Raw genomic sequence first — 19,742 nt, 5'->3', positions numbered from 1 at the left:
CCCGTTTGCCCAAGCCAAAATGCACTCCCAGGGATCTCTAAACTAATCCTTCTGATGTTGATAGTTTCTGAATTGATTAATTAGGTTGAACCATATGAAACCCAGCTCTTTGGAACCTATCAGTGATTTAACACAGTGTAGTCAGAACATTTCTGTCTCCCTGGGTACTGCACAAGCCTTCTCAGATGCCCGCCAGCTGCCTGAATGGACTCTGCTTCTGTTCTTTAGTGTGCTCTCTGTGTAGCATCCAGTGGCATGTACTTGAAACAAACTTGCAAATTTTGGGCATGGTTTTTTTGGGTTTTTTAATATGAAATTTATTGTCACATTGTTTTCCATACAACACCCAGTGCTCATCCCAACAGGTGCCCTCCTCAATGCCCATCACCCACCCTCCCCTTGGGCATCATAGGAAAAAAATATTAGAAATATTAGAATGTCAGTATATTTTTTAAAATTCACCTTAATTTGTTGTTGGTGAGTGTGTGTATATGTGTATACACTTATTCTATAACGTATGTATTACTAATATAGTATATGATTGGTGTGCTGGTCATAACCTAAACAGTTTAAACCACAGCAATTAAGTCTGGATTTTAATACCCAGTTATTTTGTCAAGCAAAATTTGAGATGTATTCTTGGATGCCTCTATTATATCTACCCTACATCTAACCTCTAACTAAAGTCCTTGTGATTAGCTCCAAAATACCTTTGGATTCATCTGTTAGGTTAGTTGAGCACCTGTCTGTTCCTCCAGATTGTAAATTCTCAGAAGATGGATATTGTCCTTGTCTTTCTTGGGTCACACTGGACTTAAGTGCCTGAATAAATATTTGAAGTTCTATAATGAACTCCTATGAATTAGTAAAGAAAAATATTAAGACTTCCTTAGCTAATGGGTAAAGGATAGTAGTTCACAAAAGGATATGAACTAAGGAAATATTTGACCATAATATTAAGTAAATTTAAAACTTTCAATTAAATATGAAAACTAACTCCGACAATTATATTCTAACAGGTAATCCATCTCGAAGATCCAAGACTGTGCCTCCTCGTGACTTAGGCAATTTGGATAAGGGACAAGTAAATCTCTATATTTTTATATATTTAAACATAGATTACTCAGGCTTGAAACTGCTTAGTTAACTGACTTAAGTTTCTAAACCATTTATAAAGGTTTTTTACCTAACATTGTAAATGTTTTTTTTATTTTTTAATGTTTTTATTTATTTTTGAAGGAGAGAGAGACAGAGCATGAGTGGGGGAGGAGCAGAAAGAGAGGGAGGCATAGAATTTGAAGCAGGCTCCAGGCTCTAAGCTGTCAGCACAGAGCCCGATGTGGGGCTTGAACCCAAGAACTGTGAGATCATGACCTGAGCCGAAGTCAGACGCTTAACCGACTAAGCCACCCAGTCGCCCTGTAAATGTTTTTTATAAACACCAAATGCTAGCTGTCAAATCCTATAATAGGAGAATCTGGCATTTGGAAATAAATGTAAATTTTAGCTGCTTGAAATGTTATTACATGTCCTTTATGACAGATGAAAGAGAGCCTTTTGTCCTTACAGACTGCCTCACCCAGGGAGCCCCCTGAATCAGTGGACCTTTCAAATCCCGAATATAAAAAGGATGACAAAAAAGAGGAAAAAGAAGAAATCCAGGGAGAAATCAGTCATCCTGATGGAAAGGTTAAACTTTTTTTTTTTAAATAATGAATATTATAAGAAATAAGTATAGGTTAAAGTAGAATTGGAACACTTCAGATTCTAAAATAATTGATCTTCAAGACCACTGAGGGACCTTACGAACTTTAGTTCCTTGGGGTGTGACCTTAGCTTGAGTCTTTGTACTCCTAAAAATGCTAGACACACACAGGCATTTAGTTGCCCTTTCTAGTTTAGGGATACAGCAAAGGAGAGAATACAGTTCTTTGTTTAAACTCTGTTCTTTCTCTAAACATAGCTAAAAAGCCTTTGTAATCTTTGGTACTTTTTAAAAGCCTCTGTTCTAGGCCTTATCCTTCCTGCAGCCTTTCTGTCCATCTCTAGCTGCACAGTTTTATTCTTGTGCTTAGGAAAGGTTTTGAGCAGGAAATCGCCTGGCTTAGTGTTCCAGCTAGAAGTAAGAATGAAAAGGGAAGGGGACATAAACAGGGTTTGTTAGCAGGGAGGGAATGAGGTAGTTTTTCCTCAGGTTTATAGAAAATTTACTTTTCTGAATACCTTAATTTGACCCATTTTAATTGAAATGATAAAGCCAAAATTCACTGCTAGTCTTGAGGAGTGAGAAAGGACAAAATAACAATAGTAGACTTTCCCACCAAATAATTTGTTATACTAAAGCAGAGTTGGTACAGGAAAAGGTGTTTTTTTTTTAAGAAGAATTCTAGCTAATAAATGGAAAAGGAATGAGAAAACTTGAGAATCATCACTTTGCAATCTCTAATTGAAATACAGGTTCTGGGCAGTAGTCATGAAAAACCATGAACCCATGGATGACAGGTTGATGGGGCTTCATGGCAGATCTAACTAATGTGACTCAGTTGGTCTTGAGTTCATGAGGACAGCAGGGGATTGCCTTCTGAATGTGTAGCTATAAGCAGCTCTCATCAGTTCCTAGAGAGTATTCTTGTCAGAATAATTCAACCAGAATTTAATCACACCTCTAGATGTGACTACTAGTTTGTTTCCAGGAAGTATAAGGATATATGAGAACATGTTAGATGACACCATAATGGGAAAGCAGTCAACCAATTCCAGAGTGTGGGAAATTTTATATGGTTAATGACCCAGGTCCTTTAATAAGTAATTATCATTAAAAAGGGGCAGGGCAGGGACTGTTAAAGGTTGAGATTTAAGACATATATCAAGTGTTGTATGTGACCCTGTTTTGATCAAATAAACTATAAAAAGTCTTTTTCATGAATTCAGAGAAAACAGCATGGAGGTTATACCATGATGAAGGAATTAGTTTGTTACAAAAATAGACACCCAGATCAATGGGACCAAATAGACAGCCCAGAAATAAACCCATACTTATACGGTCAGTTAATCTTGACAAATGAGGCTAGAATATCCAATGGGGAAAAGATAGTCTCTTCAATAAATGGCGTTAGGAAAACTGGACAGCTACCAGCAAAGAATGAAACTGGGCCACTTATTTATACCATACATAAAAACAAACTCAAAATGGATTAAAGACCTAAATGTGAGACCTAAAACTATAAAAGTACTTGAAGAGAACACAGGCGGTACTTTCTTCGACATTGGACATAGCAACATTTTTCCAGATATGTCTCCTAAGACAAGAGAAACAAAAGCAAAAATAAACTATTGGGACTACACCAAAATAAAAAGCTTTTGCACACAGCATTTGCACACAGCAAAGAGAACCAATAACAAAACAAAAGGCAACTTACTGAATGGGAGAAGGTATTTGCAAATTATATATCTGATAAGGTGTTAATATCCAAAATATATGAAGAACTTATACGACTCAACACCCAAACAACAAATAATCCAGTTAAAAAATGGGCAGAGGATGTGAATGCATTTTTCCAAAGACGACATACTGATGACACATGAAAAGATGCTCATCATCACTGTCAGGGAAATGCAAATCAAAACCACAAGGAGATATCACTTTACACCTGTCAGAATGCCTGAAATAAAAGACAAAAAAGTGTTAATGAGGATGTGGGGAAGAAGGAACCCTTTTGTACACTGTTGATGGGAATGCAAAGTGGTGCAGTCACTGTGGAAACAGTACGGAGGTTCCTAAAAAAGTTTAAAATAGAAATACTGTATGATCCAGTAATTCCACTACTGGGTATTTACCCAAAGAAAACGAAGACCTGAATTTGAAAAGATGTATGTGCCCCTATGTTTATTGCAGCATTATTTACAGTAGCCAATTTATGGAAGCAAACTAAGTGTACATTAATAAATGGATAAGGAAGATGTGTGTGTGTGTGTGTGTCAGAGGAATATCACACAGAGGAATATCACACACACACAGAGGAATATCACACAGCCATAAAAAGGATGTGATCTTGCCATCTGCAACCACATGGATGGACCTGGATGGTATAAGTCAGACTGAGTATCATATGATTTCACTCATGTGGAATCTAAAAAATTAAATAAATAAACCAAAAGCAGAATCAGACCTATAAATACAGAGAATAAACTGATGGTTGCCAGAGGGGAAGGGGTCGGGGGATGGACAAAATGGGTCAAGGGGAGTGGGAAAAACAGGCTTCCAGTTAGGGAATGAATAAATCATGGGGATGGGGATGAAAGGTGCAGCACAGGGAATATAGTTGATGATATTGTAATAGTTTGGAGACCGATGGGAAAGCCACAAGTGAGCAGAGCAGAATGGATAGACTTGTAAGATCACTATGTTGTACACCTGACACTAATATTGTGTACAGTCAACTATACTCTAAAAAAAGAAAACTCAGCAAAAAATGAGTTGGTTTTGGTAGAATAGGTGACATAATAAGAATGGTGGTGTGTTGATACTTGGGAGTTTATTAACTTTTCTTCTTTTGTGACAATGTTGCTTGTATTACGAGAGATATCAAAGTAGTCAATTTGGAAAAGAGTTAGGGACATTTTTATCATCTGGTCTCAGGAGGAAATCTCTCATATTGATAATCTTGTTTCTCTTTTTTTGTAGATAGAAAAGGTTTATAAGAATGGGTGCCATGTTATATTGTTTCCAAATGGAACTCGAAAAGAAGTGAGTGCAGATGGGAAGACTGTCACCGTCACTTTCTTTAATGGTGATGTGAAGCAAGTCATGCCAGATGAGAGAGTGGTAGGTTTACATAGCAGTGTTTTTCTCCATGGCTTAAACATTTCCAGAGAGTGGCTCCGTCGGTCAGGTAACGACTTCGGCTCAGGTCATGATCTCACGGTTCGTGAGTTCGAGCTCCGCGTCGGGCTCTGTGCTGACAGCTCGGAGCCTGGAGCCTGCTTCAGATTCCGTGTCTCCCTCTCTCTCCACCCCTCCCCTGCTCACGCTCTGTGTCTGTTTCTTAATAATGAATAAACGTTAAATAAAACAACAAACATCTCCAGAGAAAAAGCATACTGACTTTGTGTCTTTACAGATCTACTACTATGCATCTGCCCAGACCACTCACACTACTTACCCAGAAGGTCTAGAAGTCTTACATTTCTCAAGTGGACAAATAGGTAAAAACTTGTTCTGCCCTTTCTTAAATGGTTTCCTTTTTAAAAAAATAAGGGGCACCTGTGTAGCTGAGTCAGTTGAGCATCTAACCTCGGCTCAGGCCATGATCTCACAGTTTGTGAGTTCAAGCCCTACATCAGGCTTGCTGCTGTTAGCACAGAGCCTGCTTTGCATCCTCTGTCCTCCCCTCTCTGCCCTTGCACTGCTCACGCTGTCTCTCTAAAAACTGAATAAACTTAAAAAAAAAAAACCCAGAAAAATAAAATAAATAAAAATATTTATAGTAATTTTTTTTAAACAGAAAAACACTTCCCAAACGGGAGAAAAGAAATCACGTTTCCTGACCAGACGATCAAAAACCTATTTCCCGATGGACAAGAAGAAAGTATTTTTCCAGATGGTACAATTGTAAGAGTACAAAGGTATGATAGCTGTTAAATTTGCTTCTAGATTTGTCAATTTTCAACTTCTATTTCCAAGTGAATTTTGAAAGTCTTAAAACATTTGTATAAGTCATTCAGAATGTTTGTGAGTTTAGCACTGAGCATAGATACACACTTTGAGAGCAGGTGAAGAGTTTTCAGCATTTTGGAGTTTAGATCTCGTTAGAGACGTATAGGTTCTAATATATACTCTACAGAAACTTAAAGGAGGTCTGTATAGCACATGACAAAAGGGGAATGGCAAGTATTTGTACAGAATTAAATTTGGTGAAACTGGAAAACAGTGAATAAGACACAAAGAAGGAAAGCTGCCCAGTATTTAAGAATAACCAAACAATGGCAGCAGTATTTGAATTAGACTGTTTATTTCTTCTCTGGCTTATATTTTGATTTGCTGGATCTCCCTGTCCCAGCCTGATTAGCATTTTACTTCCCTGGCCTCCCTGACTCAATTTTTTAAAATAACAACCTCTTTATCCTTCTGAGTGTTACATTTCTTGAAGTTAGAGAATTCTTCCTAGTGACATCTTCAATCCACAATACAGAGTTTCTTGTACTCACTGTGCTGAAGGTTTGTCAAGTTCACTGTCCTACTTTAGTTTGCACCCTCCTCTCCTAGAGTGTGCATGCATTTAACTAACTTGAATTCTGTGACACAGCAAAAAAAAAAAAAAGTAAACGCTAATTCAAATAATGTAGCAACTTCTTATGCAGTGTTTTTCCTGAATATGGTTCGAAGCTTTCTCTGCTGCTCAACCAAATAAATACCAATGTCTTCTAAAATTTGCAAAAAATTTTATCTGTACATTATACTCTGAACAATTTCAGAGACTTCCATCTTTTTAAGTCTTATGTTTGAAATTTTCTGTAATAAAAAGAAAATATGAAAACCTCCATGTACTCATCTGTTCATTTTCCAACAATTTTTTTAAATTTTTTTATGTTTATTTTTGAGACAGAGAGAGACAGAGCACGAGTGGGGGAGGGGCAGAGAGAAAGGGAGACAGAATCAGAGGCAGGCTCCAGGCCCCGAGCCATCAGCACAGAGCCCGATGCGGGGCTCGAACTCATCAACTGTGAGGTCCTGACCTGAGCTGAAGTCGGACGCTCAACTGACTGAGCCACCCAGGCACCCCCATTTTCCAACAGTTGTTAACTCATGGCCAGTCTTTTTTCATCTAAACTCAGGCAAATGTCAGATATTAGTTCATTCAGGATTATTTTGGCATTTTTGATTTATAGCAGTGGTTCTTCAACTTCACTGTGCATTAAAACCACCTGAAGGGATTGTTCAATTGCAGAATGCTAGGCCCCATGCCAATAATTTGCATTTTTAATGAGGTCTCAGGTGATGCTGTTATCCCTGGTCCCAGGGCTGCACATGATAAAGCAGTGGCTCTCAAAATGGCTTTTAAGTCTAACACTTAAATGTGGCGCAAAGCCACTACATTTACATAAAATCTGAGAAATAACCAAAAAAACAGTGTGGAGAAGTGGTAATTCACCATCTATAAACCTTGCTTTGTTTCTAACAGCACATCATACCTATTTTTAGGGGGTTCAGTTTGAATGTCCTGCATGCACATCAAGCAGTCCACTTGGGATTAACTGCTTCTTTTGTTTCACGGCTTCTGAACAGGTCTTAAGTCTAGTCATGCCACTTCCTAGGAATATAAAGTTTCTTTTCCAACCTGATAAAGAGCAAGCATTACTTAGTGAAAAGAATAAAGGTAAAAACTGAAAGCGGTATTTTAATACAATGCCCAGTTTTTCTTAGATGCATAATACATCTAAAGTTAAAAAACAAACCTAAGGATTTTGTAGTTTCACAACATAAATTTATTAAAAACTTTTCATGGGCACCTTTCCTTTTTTATTATTTTTTTAATGTTTATTTTTGAGAGAGAGACAGGGACAGAGCGGGAGCAGGAGAGGGGCAGAGAGAAGAGACAGAATCCGAAGCAGGCTCCAGGCTCTGAGCTGTCACTGCATAGAGCCTGACACAGGGCTCAAACTCAGGAGCCATGGGATGACCTGAGCTGAAGTCTGACGCTTAACTGACTGAGCCACCCAGGCGTCCCCCTTTTCATGGGCACATTTAAGTGCTAATTTGATCATTGGAACTAATAGCGTGAAGCAGAAACAGGGTGGAAAGAATTTGCAAAGAAGGCATTGTATAAGGAAAGGACCACAGGAGGCTTTAAGAAAAGAGAGAACTGTCAGAATCAAAAGCCACTTTTAGATCATTTTCCTGTTACATATTTAATATTTTTAAATAAATTCTATTTTAAATTTACAGAGATGGCAACAAAATCATAGAGTTTAATAATGGCCAAAGAGAACTACACACTGCCCAGTTCAAGAGACGGGAATATCCAGATGGCACTGTTAAAACCGTATATACAAATGGTCATCAAGAAACAAAGTACACATCTGGTCGAATAAGAGTTAAAGACAAGGATGGTAATATCCTAATGGATACAAAATTGTAATGATCCTATATGTGACTCATCATGAAATCACACTAACTTGATTTTCTTCTCAAAAAATGTACACTTCTTGTGGATTCTGTGGTTTCATTTATATATAAGTGGAAGAGATTATGTTTGGATTATAAAATAAAACATCATAGTTTTTTATATTCTTTGAAATGTACAAGAACAGCTTTCATTTTTAATTCACCTGTCTTCTACAGTTGAATGCATGTCTAAGGAAAGAAATATTACTTTATGAACTGTGTAGACTGTAAAAATAATGAGACTCTTACTTGTTGAAGATGGTTATAAAAACCAAGAAGTACAAGAAATACAATAGCACAGATTTTTCATGAGCACATCAGCCACAGAACAAGACTTGCACAGAAAGTTTAGTCAAGGAATAAGAGAATGTCTCCAGTCAGAATATACTGTGTTCAATTAGTACTAAAATTAAAGCATTTATCTACTGTAGAGGTTCTTTAATATAATGGAATGGGAAGTTAAAACCATGAATAAATATAAATAGGTCAAACAACACAGGTAGAAGAGTTCATTCTGTGAGTACAGAGCATCACAGGAGAAAAGTTACAGTGAGGATATGTAAGTGGTCAGAATAGGACACTTGAGGATGGAGGGCGTGTGAAAAATAACTAGCTGGTGTTAACTGAACAACCACAGGTACCCTGATGTTATAACCTATAAAACTGTAGGCTGACAGAAGCAAGATGTCCTTGAAGGAAGGACAAGGCACCTGCAAGGCACTTACATAATTACAGGTTGCTGTAGTCACTACAATAACTTTAAAACTAAATATATCAATTCCAGATGATTTAAGAAAAGTTGCAAACTTCTCAAATAAAGAGTTATATACATCATCTCAGGATAGAGAAGGATTTTTAAATGAGGCATAGCGCAAACCTTAACAGCTTGATGAATGGTGTGTCTAAAGATACCACAAAAAAGAAAAGATAAGCCACAGACTAGAAGATATATATATATATACTTAACATAATTACAAACAACTCAACACAAAAATGGACAAAGGATATGAAAAAGCAAACAAGTGACTACTAAACCAGTGAATGCATATTGAAATAATAAGATCCCTTTTTATACTAGTATCATATACTGGCCACACCACATGTTGCCAAGGGACTCAGACTACTGATGGTAGTAAATGGAGTAAACCACCTTTTGGAGAACAATCACCTCGTGACCTAGTAAATTCCACTACTAAGTACATATACTAGAAAACCCATAACATGTACACATATTTGTAATTGAGAAAAAACTTGCAATAGTCTAAATATCTAGCAACAGAATTATGTGCACAGATAGAAGAGTGAAAGTGAATAAAGTAGAGCTCTGCATACCAACATGGATAAACAGTGCCAATAGTGAGAAAATTAAAGGTGCGATAGTGCACGCATTAAAAAAATATACACAGCAGTACTATATCTTGCTTATGGATGCATTCATATGCAGCAAAATAAGAACGTAAGAATAATAAACACCAGAATCACAACAGTGTTCACCTCTTCAGGGAAGAGAATGATTGGGGAAGGTCACTATAGGAGCCTCCAACTGTACTAAGAAGGTCTTACTTAAACTGAATATATATTCGTTATAAAATGAACTACATTTTTTCATATGCCTAAAATACTTGCTTTTGAAATTATTGTAAAATAAAACCAGAAAATACTTGAAAGCAAATATTTATTAACTATTTTTTTTCAAACAATTCCTAGTAGTTTAACATGTAAGAAAAAAAACGCCAGCACAACTGCAGAACAAGTCAAGAAAAGTAAGCCTGAACTGGCCTACATGTAACAGAAAACCTTCTTCTGGGCTGCTGTAGATGCTCTGAAGTGTTTACCTGAAAAACAAAATGCATGTTATTTAAAACCTTTGCTTAATTTAATGTTCAAACTAGTTACTGAATCACCTGTTACATTTATGTGGATGAATAAACAGCTGGTTACCCAAGCAGTTCAATAGCTTTATTAGGACATGGATTGTTCAACAGTGTTCTGTGCATACCATATCCTTGTGTGCTTAAATTACTTCTAGTGCCCATCCCCAACAACTATCTGGTACTATGAATAGTCATGATAGCCATTCCAAGCATTCTTACAGATGCAGATCCTCTCTGGTTCTGGTATTCAATAGGTGAAAAGGGCCTACAAAAAGTCTAGAAGAGTCTTGTTGAGCTTTGTTATCATTCTTTGAGAAATCAAGGAAAATCCAAAGATGCTTTTATGGGCAATTTAGTATTAATCTCCACTATATTAGTTGCATGCTTTATGCTGATCATAAGGGTGAACAAGAAGTCATGACACTTACATCATTCGTCTCGGTCTGCCAGCCCCATTTCTACTAATGACATATGAACTGGATACTGTTCATCTTCATATAACGTCACTATTTGTTCTGGTGCCTGAGCCTAAAATTAAAAGACAGTTGTCAAGAAAATACAGTAAAGTCTTTGCTGGCTTTTCTCTCCTACATTTTGCCTGTATCACACTGGAAGGAAAAGGCATTCTCCAAATTTATTAATAATTTATACTTTAAAGAGGTCTTTGTGATGGTTTCCTATTAAATCCCATTCTTTCCATTCTTACACTTTATTTAAAATTTAAGTCTTCCCAAAAGTTTACCTAGATTGAGCCAATGGGCTTTAACACTACCATCCCTGTTAAAATTCATTTATATTCTGCCCATGTACCTTTATGCATAAACTGACCAAATTTTGAATGTTATTCATGGTGGTAAATAAATACATTTATCTGTAAAAATACTTACAACTCTGTGTTTCCACTGGCTTCCTAAGAGAAACTATACATAAGCTATTTACTCTGCACACATAGACGCATGATGTGTACCTCTAGAAGTTTTCAAAATGTACTTTCTAGTTGTTTCATTAAGAGCTCATTCTTGTCAGAGCCAGTACGTCAGGAATCCCCAAATCCTGGGTAGGTTGGGCCGAAACAATAGTGTTGAGGACCAGGCTGAATTAAAGAGTGTATTTCCATTCAAAGGGGTTGTTGCTATACCACTCTGGCTGAGTGCCAGTTTGGACAGGAGACCTAGGATTCCTGGAATTTTTAATATTTAACCAGAAGTTAGAAATACAGAATTTTGGTGGGTGAGTTTTTCCAATTTTAAACACTGCACTAAATAAAACAGGTTCAGGCTAGATTCTGCCTATGGGACACCCCTTTGTGACATGCTAATCCTCTAAAGAAAGAATATTTAGGGGTGCCTGGGTGGCTCAGTCGGTTAAGTGGCCGACTTCAGCTCAGGTCATGATCTTGCAGTCCGTGAGTTCGAGCCCCGCATCGGGCTCTGTGCTGACAGCTCAGAGCCTGGAGCCTGTTTTGGATTCTGTGTCTCCCTCTCTCTGACCCTCCCCTGTTCATGCTCTGTCTCTCCCTGTCTCAAAAATAAATAAAACGTTAAAAAAATTTTTTTAAAGAAAGAATATTTATATTAAATATGATCTGGACTTTCTTATTTGAACCTTTGTTTTTTTCCATAAATGTGTTATATGCATGATATAGGTGTGGTGTGTGTGTTGTACGTGTAGTGTGTATGTGATATGTGGGTAATGTGTGTGCAGTATGTTATGTGTATTCTGTATGTGTTGTGCGTTTTGTGTGTGTTATGTGTGGTGCTGAGTGGTGTTTTAGTGTGTGTGTGGTTTATGTGTTATGTTGGTGTGTGTGGTGTATATGTGGTGTATGAATAATATTTCTGTAGTGTGCTATATTTTGGTGTGGTTTTTGTGTGTTATATGTGGGTTATGTGTAGTTTGTGTGTGCTGTATGTTTGGTGTATGTGATGCTTGTGTGCTGTGTGTATGGACTGTGTGTGGTATGTGTGTTGTGTGTGTCTGGTAATATGAGCAGTGTGAGTGGTTTTGACTGGGGCATGGTGTGTGTGTAGTATGCGTTGTGTGTAATGTGTGTGCATTATGTGTGAGATGTGCATGGTGTATCAAACATGTATGTGTATGTGGCATATACTTGTGTGTGTAGTATAAGAGTTGTATGTGTGGTGTATGAGTGGTGTGCATGGTGTTTGTTGTGTGATATGTTTGCGTGGCAGATATTTGGTATGTGTGGTGTGTAAATAGTGTATTAGTGTCAGGTACGCAGTATGTGTTTATATTCCCTATGTGTTTTGTGTGTGGTGTGTGTGCTACCCGCCTTAGTGTGTGGTTTATGCTAGTGTCTGTTGTGAGCGGTGTGGGTGTTCCAGTGTTGGGTTCGTTATATGTGGTGTCCATGTGGTGTGTGACTGATATTTCTGTAGTGCATATTGTATATTTGTGTGTGGTGTTTTTGTGGTGTATCAGTGTGCTATATGTTTGGTGTGTGTTGTATATTTGATGTGTGATATGTGTGTGCACATGGTACATGTGTACTGTGTGACAGGTATGTGTGGCATATGTGTGTGGTATCTTGTGTTTTTGGTGTGGTGTTTGTGTTATATGTTGGGTAAGTATATGGTGTATGGTATTTATGTGTGGTGTATGTGCAGTGTGAATGGTATATATGTGATGAATGGGTTGTGTGCAGTTTATAGTATAAATGTGTTGTAGGTATGTAGGTGTGGTGTGTGATGTTTGAATGTTGAATGATGTATTTGTGTGGTTGGTATGTATTGAATGAGTATATGGTGTTTGGGTGATTTGGTTTTTGTGTGTGTTCTGTATGTGTAGTGTGTGTTGTATGTTTCTCTGTATTATGTGTGGGGTGTGAGTGCTGTATATGTGGTGTAGGTTATTGGTGGTGTATGTGTGTGTGTTAAGTGTTGTGTGTTTTTTGAGTTGTTCATGTGTTATGTTTGGTGTCTCAGTGAATACATGGTGTGTGTGAATGGTATTCTTGTGGTTGTGTGGCATGTGTGTGGTATGCATGCTATATGCAGTATTTGTGTGTCTTGTGTGTTTTGTGTAATTCTTGTTTGTTGTATTTCAAGTGGGTATGTAATGTGTTTTATGTACGTGGTATATGTGTGCTCTGAGTGTGGTTTTTTATGATGTGTGTGGGAAGTTTGTGGTTTATGTGTAGTTTGTGTAAAAGGTTTTTGGTAAGTGTGTGTTCTATGACATGGTTTTTTGTGTGGTATATGTTTGGTGTATATTTTGTGTGATATGTGGTGCATGTGTGTCTTTGCCATTTATTTTGCATGTTATAAGTACAGTGTGTGTTGTATGTTTCTCTCTGTGTGCTTTGTGTGGAACGTGAGTGCTGTATGTGTTTATTTGGACTTTTTGATCAGTTCTACGGCATTAAATTCAAAACTAGTACACGTCCATCCTTTTCAAGACTTCTACCAGAATTCCTATTCTGGTCTTTCCTACTTTTCAGATACAGTTCAATTCACTTCCCAGACCTACCTTATTATTGTTTTTACTTTTTTATTATTTTTATTATTGTTACTTATTTGAATGCCTAAGGAGGAGTTCAAATACTATATATATCCTAATCTCTTTAGATGGAAATAATCCTTTTTTTAAAGTTTATTTATTTTGAGAGGGCCCATGAGCAGGGGAGGAGCAGAAAGAGAAGAGAGAGAGAATCCCAAGTAGGCTCCATGCTGACAGTGTGGAGCCCCATGTGGAGCTTGAACTCACTAACCATGAGATCATGACATGGGCAGAAATCAAGAGTCAGATGTTTGTGCCACCCAGGTGCCCTGGAAATAATCAATCCTTATACACCACCTCCCCAAGTTACCTATACTTCTTTTATGATATGATAGACTGTATTTCATTCTACCTCATTAATGGTTTACAAATGTTTGATTTCCTTCATTGACTTATGAATTCTTTGACTACAGGACACTTATCTTGATCATTGTCATCTTATTGATTGATCACATCAATGATATTTTATAATAAAAGTTTGCTAAATATAAACTAAAACATAATTTTAACAAACCTTAAAATTAATCTTGTATATTTATAGCTTTATATGCTTAAAAGCAATCTTTTTGCATCTAGAGTTGCATAGATTGAAAGCACTTTAGGGGCAGCATCTGGGTGGCTCAGTCGGTTAAGCCTCTGACTTCAGCTCAGGTTATAATCTCTCGGTTCTTGAGTTCCAGCCCCATGTCGGGCTCTGTGCTGACAGCTCAGAGCCTGGACCTGCTTCTGATTCTGTCTCTCTCTCTCTCTGCCCCTCCCCCACTCAAACTCTCTGTCTCAAAAATAAACAAACAAAAAAAAAGAAAGTACTTTAGAAAATTAATAGGGACCCTAGAAATAGCTTCAAGTAGATTTAATTAAGATAGATAGTTACCATGGAAGAAGCATAAAGTTGTTTCCCTTGAAGACAGTCTATCATAGCCCACAGTGCTTCCATGCTCCATTTGGGACAATATGGTATTCTGGTCTTCCCCGGATCTCTTAAGGGAGGTTTAAACCCTGCCAAGAGAACCTTTATGGCTCGGGCTGGATACTGCATAAGATGAAGAGGAATCTGACGCAGTCTGTCACGAAAGAAATTCTTAAAATGTTCAGAATGTCCTGATTAAAATTCTCTAACAGCCAAAACTAAAACATAGGTATAAAGGTTTGGACATTGGATTTGGCAATGAATTCTTAGCTGTGACACCAAAAGCACAAACAAGAGAAGAAAAAATAAACTGGACTACAACAAAATTAAAAACTGTGCAAAGGACATAATCAACGAAGTGAAAAAACAACCTACAGAATGATAGCAAATATACATTAAAAAGTAGACATTTCTCCAAAGAAGATACATAAATGGCCAACAAGCACATGAAAAGAACTCAACATCACTAATCATCAGGGAAATGCAAATCAAAGCCACAATGAGATGTAACCTCACACCCATTAGGGTGGCTAATATCAAAACCCCAGAAAATAATGAGTGTTGGTGAGGATGTAGAGAGAAACTGGAACTCCTGGGACACCTGGTATAAAATGGAAAACAGTTTGCTAGCTCCTCCAAATATTAAAAATAGAACGAGTATGTGATCCAGCAATTCCACTTCTCAGTATATACCCCCAAAGAATTGAAGGCAGGGTCTTGAAGAGATATTTATACATTCACATTCATATCAGTATTATTCACAATAGCTAAAATGTGGAATCAACCAAAATATCTATGAATGTGCAGGATACAAAATCAGTGTACAGAAATTGGTTGCATTTCTATACACCAATAATGAAGCAACAGAAAGAGAAATCAAGAAATCGTTCCCATTTACAATTGCACCAAGAACCATAAAATACCTAGGAATAAACCTAACCAAAGATGTAAAAGATCTGTATGCTGAAAACTACAGAAAACTTATGAAGGAAATTGAAGAAGACACAAAGAAATAGAAAAATATTCCATGCTCATGGATTGGAAGAACAAATATTGTTAAAATGTCAATACTACCCAAAGCAATCTACACATTCAGTGCAATCCCAATCAAAATTGCACAGGCATTCTTCTCAAAGCTAGAACAAACAATCCTAAACTTTTTATGGAACCACAAAAACCCTGAATAGCCAAAGTTATGTTGGAAAAGGAAACAAAAGTGGGAGGCATCACAATCCCAGACTTTAGCCTCTACTACAAATCTGTAATCAAGACAGAATGGTATTGGCACAAAAACAGACACATAGACCAATGGAACAGAAGAGAGAACCCAGAATTGGACCCACAAATGTATGCCCAACTAATCTTTGACAAAGCAGGAAAGAGTATCCAATGGAAAAAAGTCTCCTTAGCAAATGGTGCTGGGAGAACTGGACCACAACATGCAGAAAAATGAACCTGGGCCACTTTCTTACACCACACACAAAAATAAATTCAAAATGTATGAAAGACCTAAATGTGAGACAGGAAACCATCAAAACCCTAGAGGAGAAAGCAGGCAACAACCTCTTTGACCTCAGCCGTGGCAATTTCTTGCCTGACACATCTCTAAAGGCAAGGGAATTAAAAGAAAAAATGAACTATTGGGACCTCATTGAGATAAAAGTCTTCTGCACTGAAAAAAAGAAAAATCAACAAAACAAAGGCAACCGATGGAATGGGAAAAGATATTTGCAAAAGACATACTGGATAAAGGGTTAGTATCCAAAATCTATAAAGAACTTACCAAACTCAACACCCAAAAAATCAATAATCCAGTGAGGAAGTGGTCAGAAGACATGAATAGACACTTTTCCAAAGAAGACATCCAGATGGCCAACAGACATGAAAAAATGCTCAACGTCACTCATCATCAGCGAAATACAAATAAAAATCACACTGAGATACCATCTCACACCAGTCAGAGTGGCTAAAATTAAACACTCAGGAAACAACAGATGCTGGCAAGGATGTGGAGAAACGGGAACCCTCTTGCACTGCTGGTGGGAATGCAAACTGGTGCAGCTGCTCTGGAAAACAATGTGGAGGGTCCTCAAAAAATTAAAAATAGAATTACCCTACAACAGAGCAATAGCACTACTAGGAATTTATCCAAAGGATACAGGAGTGCTGATTCACAGGGGCACATGTACCCCAATGTTTATAGTAGCACTTTCAACAATAGCCAAATTATGGAAAGAGCCTAAATGTCCAATGATGGATGAATGGATAAAGAAGATGTGGTTTATAGATACAATGGAATACTACTTGGCAATGAGAAAGAATGAAATCATGCCATTTGCAGCAACGTGGATGGGACTGGAGGGTATTATGCTAAGTGAAATACATCAGTCAGAGAAAGATATCATGTTTTCACTCATATGTGGATCTTGAAAAACTTAACAGAAGACTGTGGGGGAGGGGAAGAAGAAAAAAAATAGTTACAAACAGAGAGCGAGGGAGGCAAACTATAGGAGACTCTTAAATACAAAGAACAAACTGAGGGTTGATGAGGGCGGCAGGGGAGAGGGGAAATGGGTGATGGGCATTGAGGAGGGCACCTGTTGGGATGAGCACTGGGCTTAGTATGTAAGCGATGAATCATGGGAATCTATCCCCAAAACCAAGAGCACACTGCATACACTGTATGTTAGCCAACTTGACAGTAAATTATATTTAAAAAAATCCATCAATGGATGAATGGATAAATAAAAGGTAATATATACAATGATGGGATATTATCCAGCCTTAAAAAGGAAGAAAATTCTGATACATGCTACCACATGGATGAACCTTAAGGACATTATGCTAAATGAAATAAGCTAGTTATACAAAGACAAATGCTGCATGATTCTACTTATATGGGATACCTACAACAGTTAAATTCATAGGGAAAGAAGTAGAATGGTGGCTGCCAGGGACTGGATGAGGGGCGAAAGAGGGGGAATACTGTTTAAAGGGTACAAAGGTTCTGTTTTGCAAAATGAAAAGATTTCTGGAGGTTGGCTACATAGCAATGTAAGTATAGCTAACATTACTTAACTGTACATTTAAAAGTGGTTAAAATCGTAAATTTTATGATACATGTATTTTACCACAATCAAATATTACAAGCAAAAAAAAATTAGAAAAAAAAACAGGTGTCGGCAAGGATGTGGAGAAACTGGAAGCCTTATGCATTGCTGGCAGGAAAGTAAAATGGTATAGACACTGCAGAAAAGTTTGGCAGTTCCCCAAAAAGTTAAACAAAATTACTATATGATCCAGCAATTCCACTTCTAAGTATACACACCAAACAACATAAAGCAGGGACTCAAACAGCTACTTGTACATTAATGTCCAAGCAGCATTATTCACAATAGCCAAAGGATGGAAATCGCCCACGTGTCCATCAACATATGAATAAACCAAATGTGGTATATACAAAGGAGTGTTATTTAGCCATAAAAATAATGAAATTCTGATACATGCTATAATTGAATATGCCCTGGAAATGTTATCCTAAGTAAAATAAACCAGACACAGAAGGACAAACACTCTATGATAGTACTTATATAAGGTACCTAAAATAGGGCAAATTCATGAAGACAGAAAGTAGAATAAAGGTGATCAGTAGCTAAGGAAAAGGAATGGAACGTTATTGTTTAACGTGTACAGAATTTCTGTGTGGGATCAGGAAAAAGTCCTGAAAATGGATAGTGGCATTAGCTGCACAACATCCTGAATGTACTTAACACCAATTAAATGTATGCTTAAAAATGGCTAAAATGGTACCATCTTACACCTGTCAGAATGGCTAACATTAACAACTCAGGCAATAACAGATGTTGGCAAGGATGCAGAGAAAGCCAAAATGCCTTTGCATTTTTGGTGGGAATGCAAGCTGGTTCAGCCACTCTGGAAAACAGTATGGAGGTTCTTCAAAAAACTAAAAATAGAACTACCCTACGACCCAGCAATTGCACTACTAGGCATTTATCCGTGGGGTACAGGTGTGCTGTTTCAAAGGGACACAGGCACCCCCATGTTTATAGCAGCACTATCAACAATAGCCAAAGTATGGAAAGAGCCCAACTGTCCATCAATGGATGAATGGATAAAGAAAATGTGGTGTACACACACACACACACACACACACACACACACACACACACACACACACACAATGGAGTATTACTCAGCAATCAAAAACAATGAAATCTTGCCATTTGCAACTACGTGGATGGAACTGGAGGGTATTATGCTAAGTGAAATTAGAGAAAGACAAAAATCATATAACTTCACTCATATGAGGACTTTAGAGACAAAACAGATGAACATAAGGAAGGGAAATAAAAATAATATAAAAACGGGGAGGGGGACAAAACAGAAGAGACTCATAAATATGGAGAACAAACTGAGGGTTACTGGAGGGGTTGTGGGAGGGGGAAGAGCTAAATGGGTAAGGGGCAGTAAGGAATCTACTCCTGAAATCATTGTTGCACTCTATGCTAACTAATTTGGATGTAAATTTTAAAAAATAAAAAATTAAATTAACAAAAAAGAAACAGAAAAATAAAAAAAAAGAAAAAAATGGCTAAAATGGTAAAGTTTGTTATATTTTACAATAAAGAGACTTATAGATTTAAAAAATCCTAATAAATAAATAGCTTTAAAATAGTTTTTCTTTTATAAGAAGAACCAAAACTTTCCCAATAATTATTTTAAAAAGCTCTAAGAATTCTAATTCAACTAAGTTGACTTAAAAGAAAAAAAAAAACCTGTTTATTGTCAGCTTTTCAGTTGATCCATAATCAACAAATTGCACCAGGACAACTAGAGGATTAAACTCTTTAACAGACACAATCTTTGCTCTATACCATAAGCCATCATCATATTCAGCAAGGCAAGGCATTTCTAGAAAGACAGAAAAAAGGAAAAAATCACATTGCTTTGTATTTTCTTTAAAAAATTGTTTGTAATACAGAAAGTACAAAGAAAACGTAAACACCATAAACCCACCATTCAGAACTAAACACTCAACAGTTTGTCAAACACTGGATCCTGCATGTTTCTGCTTACAGTCTATGCACCTGTTTCTCCTAATTCCCAAGCACTAAACTCTGAAGAAAGGTACTTCTCCCATTCTCACAGTTCCTAGTTCCTCTGCCCATGGCTTAGACCATCCTTGCACTGCCCTTGCATCTTAGACTTCCCAAATGTCTTTTCATTTGAGCCATCATCTTCTGCAAAAGATGCT

The 19,742-nt window shown here is 37.2% G+C and overlaps 2 protein-coding genes across 9 annotated transcripts in view; one reads left to right on the top strand and one right to left on the bottom strand.

Moving 5' to 3' along the window:
* The window catches only part of CENPJ (centromere protein J), a 64,263-nt gene extending 54,151 nt beyond the window's left edge, over positions 1-10,112 (top strand). For 6 of the 8 annotated variants that reach the window (XM_045037352.1, XM_019815137.3, XM_045037279.1 and 3 more), the window contains 6 exons: positions 1,020-1,084; positions 1,570-1,689; positions 4,685-4,825; positions 5,121-5,205; positions 5,505-5,625; positions 7,946-10,112. In XM_045037352.1, the coding sequence (XP_044893287.1) occupies positions 1,020-1,084; positions 1,570-1,689; positions 4,685-4,825; positions 5,121-5,205; positions 5,505-5,625; positions 7,946-8,138 (725 nt within the window). In that variant the 3' untranslated portion in view covers positions 8,139-10,112. The remainder of the gene's footprint in view (positions 1-1,019; positions 1,085-1,569; positions 1,690-4,684; positions 4,826-5,120; positions 5,206-5,504; positions 5,626-7,945) is intronic. The other 2 variants (XM_006927146.5, XM_019815312.3) reach the window with 2 other exon arrangements.
* The window catches only part of RNF17 (ring finger protein 17), a 115,457-nt gene continuing 105,537 nt past the window's right edge, over positions 9,823-19,742 (bottom strand). Inside the window, exons 33-36 of the mRNA XM_045037204.1 lie at positions 19,264-19,399; positions 14,432-14,621; positions 10,467-10,566; positions 9,823-9,999 (exon numbers count right to left, since the gene is read on the bottom strand). Of these exons, the coding sequence (XP_044893139.1) occupies positions 10,468-10,566; positions 14,432-14,621; positions 19,264-19,399 (425 nt within the window). The 3' untranslated portion in view covers positions 9,823-9,999; position 10,467. The remainder of the gene's footprint in view (positions 10,000-10,466; positions 10,567-14,431; positions 14,622-19,263; positions 19,400-19,742) is intronic.

Source organism: Felis catus, chromosome A1 (genome assembly GCF_018350175.1).
Source record: "Felis catus isolate Fca126 chromosome A1, F.catus_Fca126_mat1.0, whole genome shotgun sequence".
Taxonomy (NCBI): domain Eukaryota; kingdom Metazoa; phylum Chordata; class Mammalia; order Carnivora; family Felidae; genus Felis; species Felis catus.
Note: the sequence above shows the minus strand (reverse complement) of the source record. Positions and strands in the feature narration are given on the sequence as shown.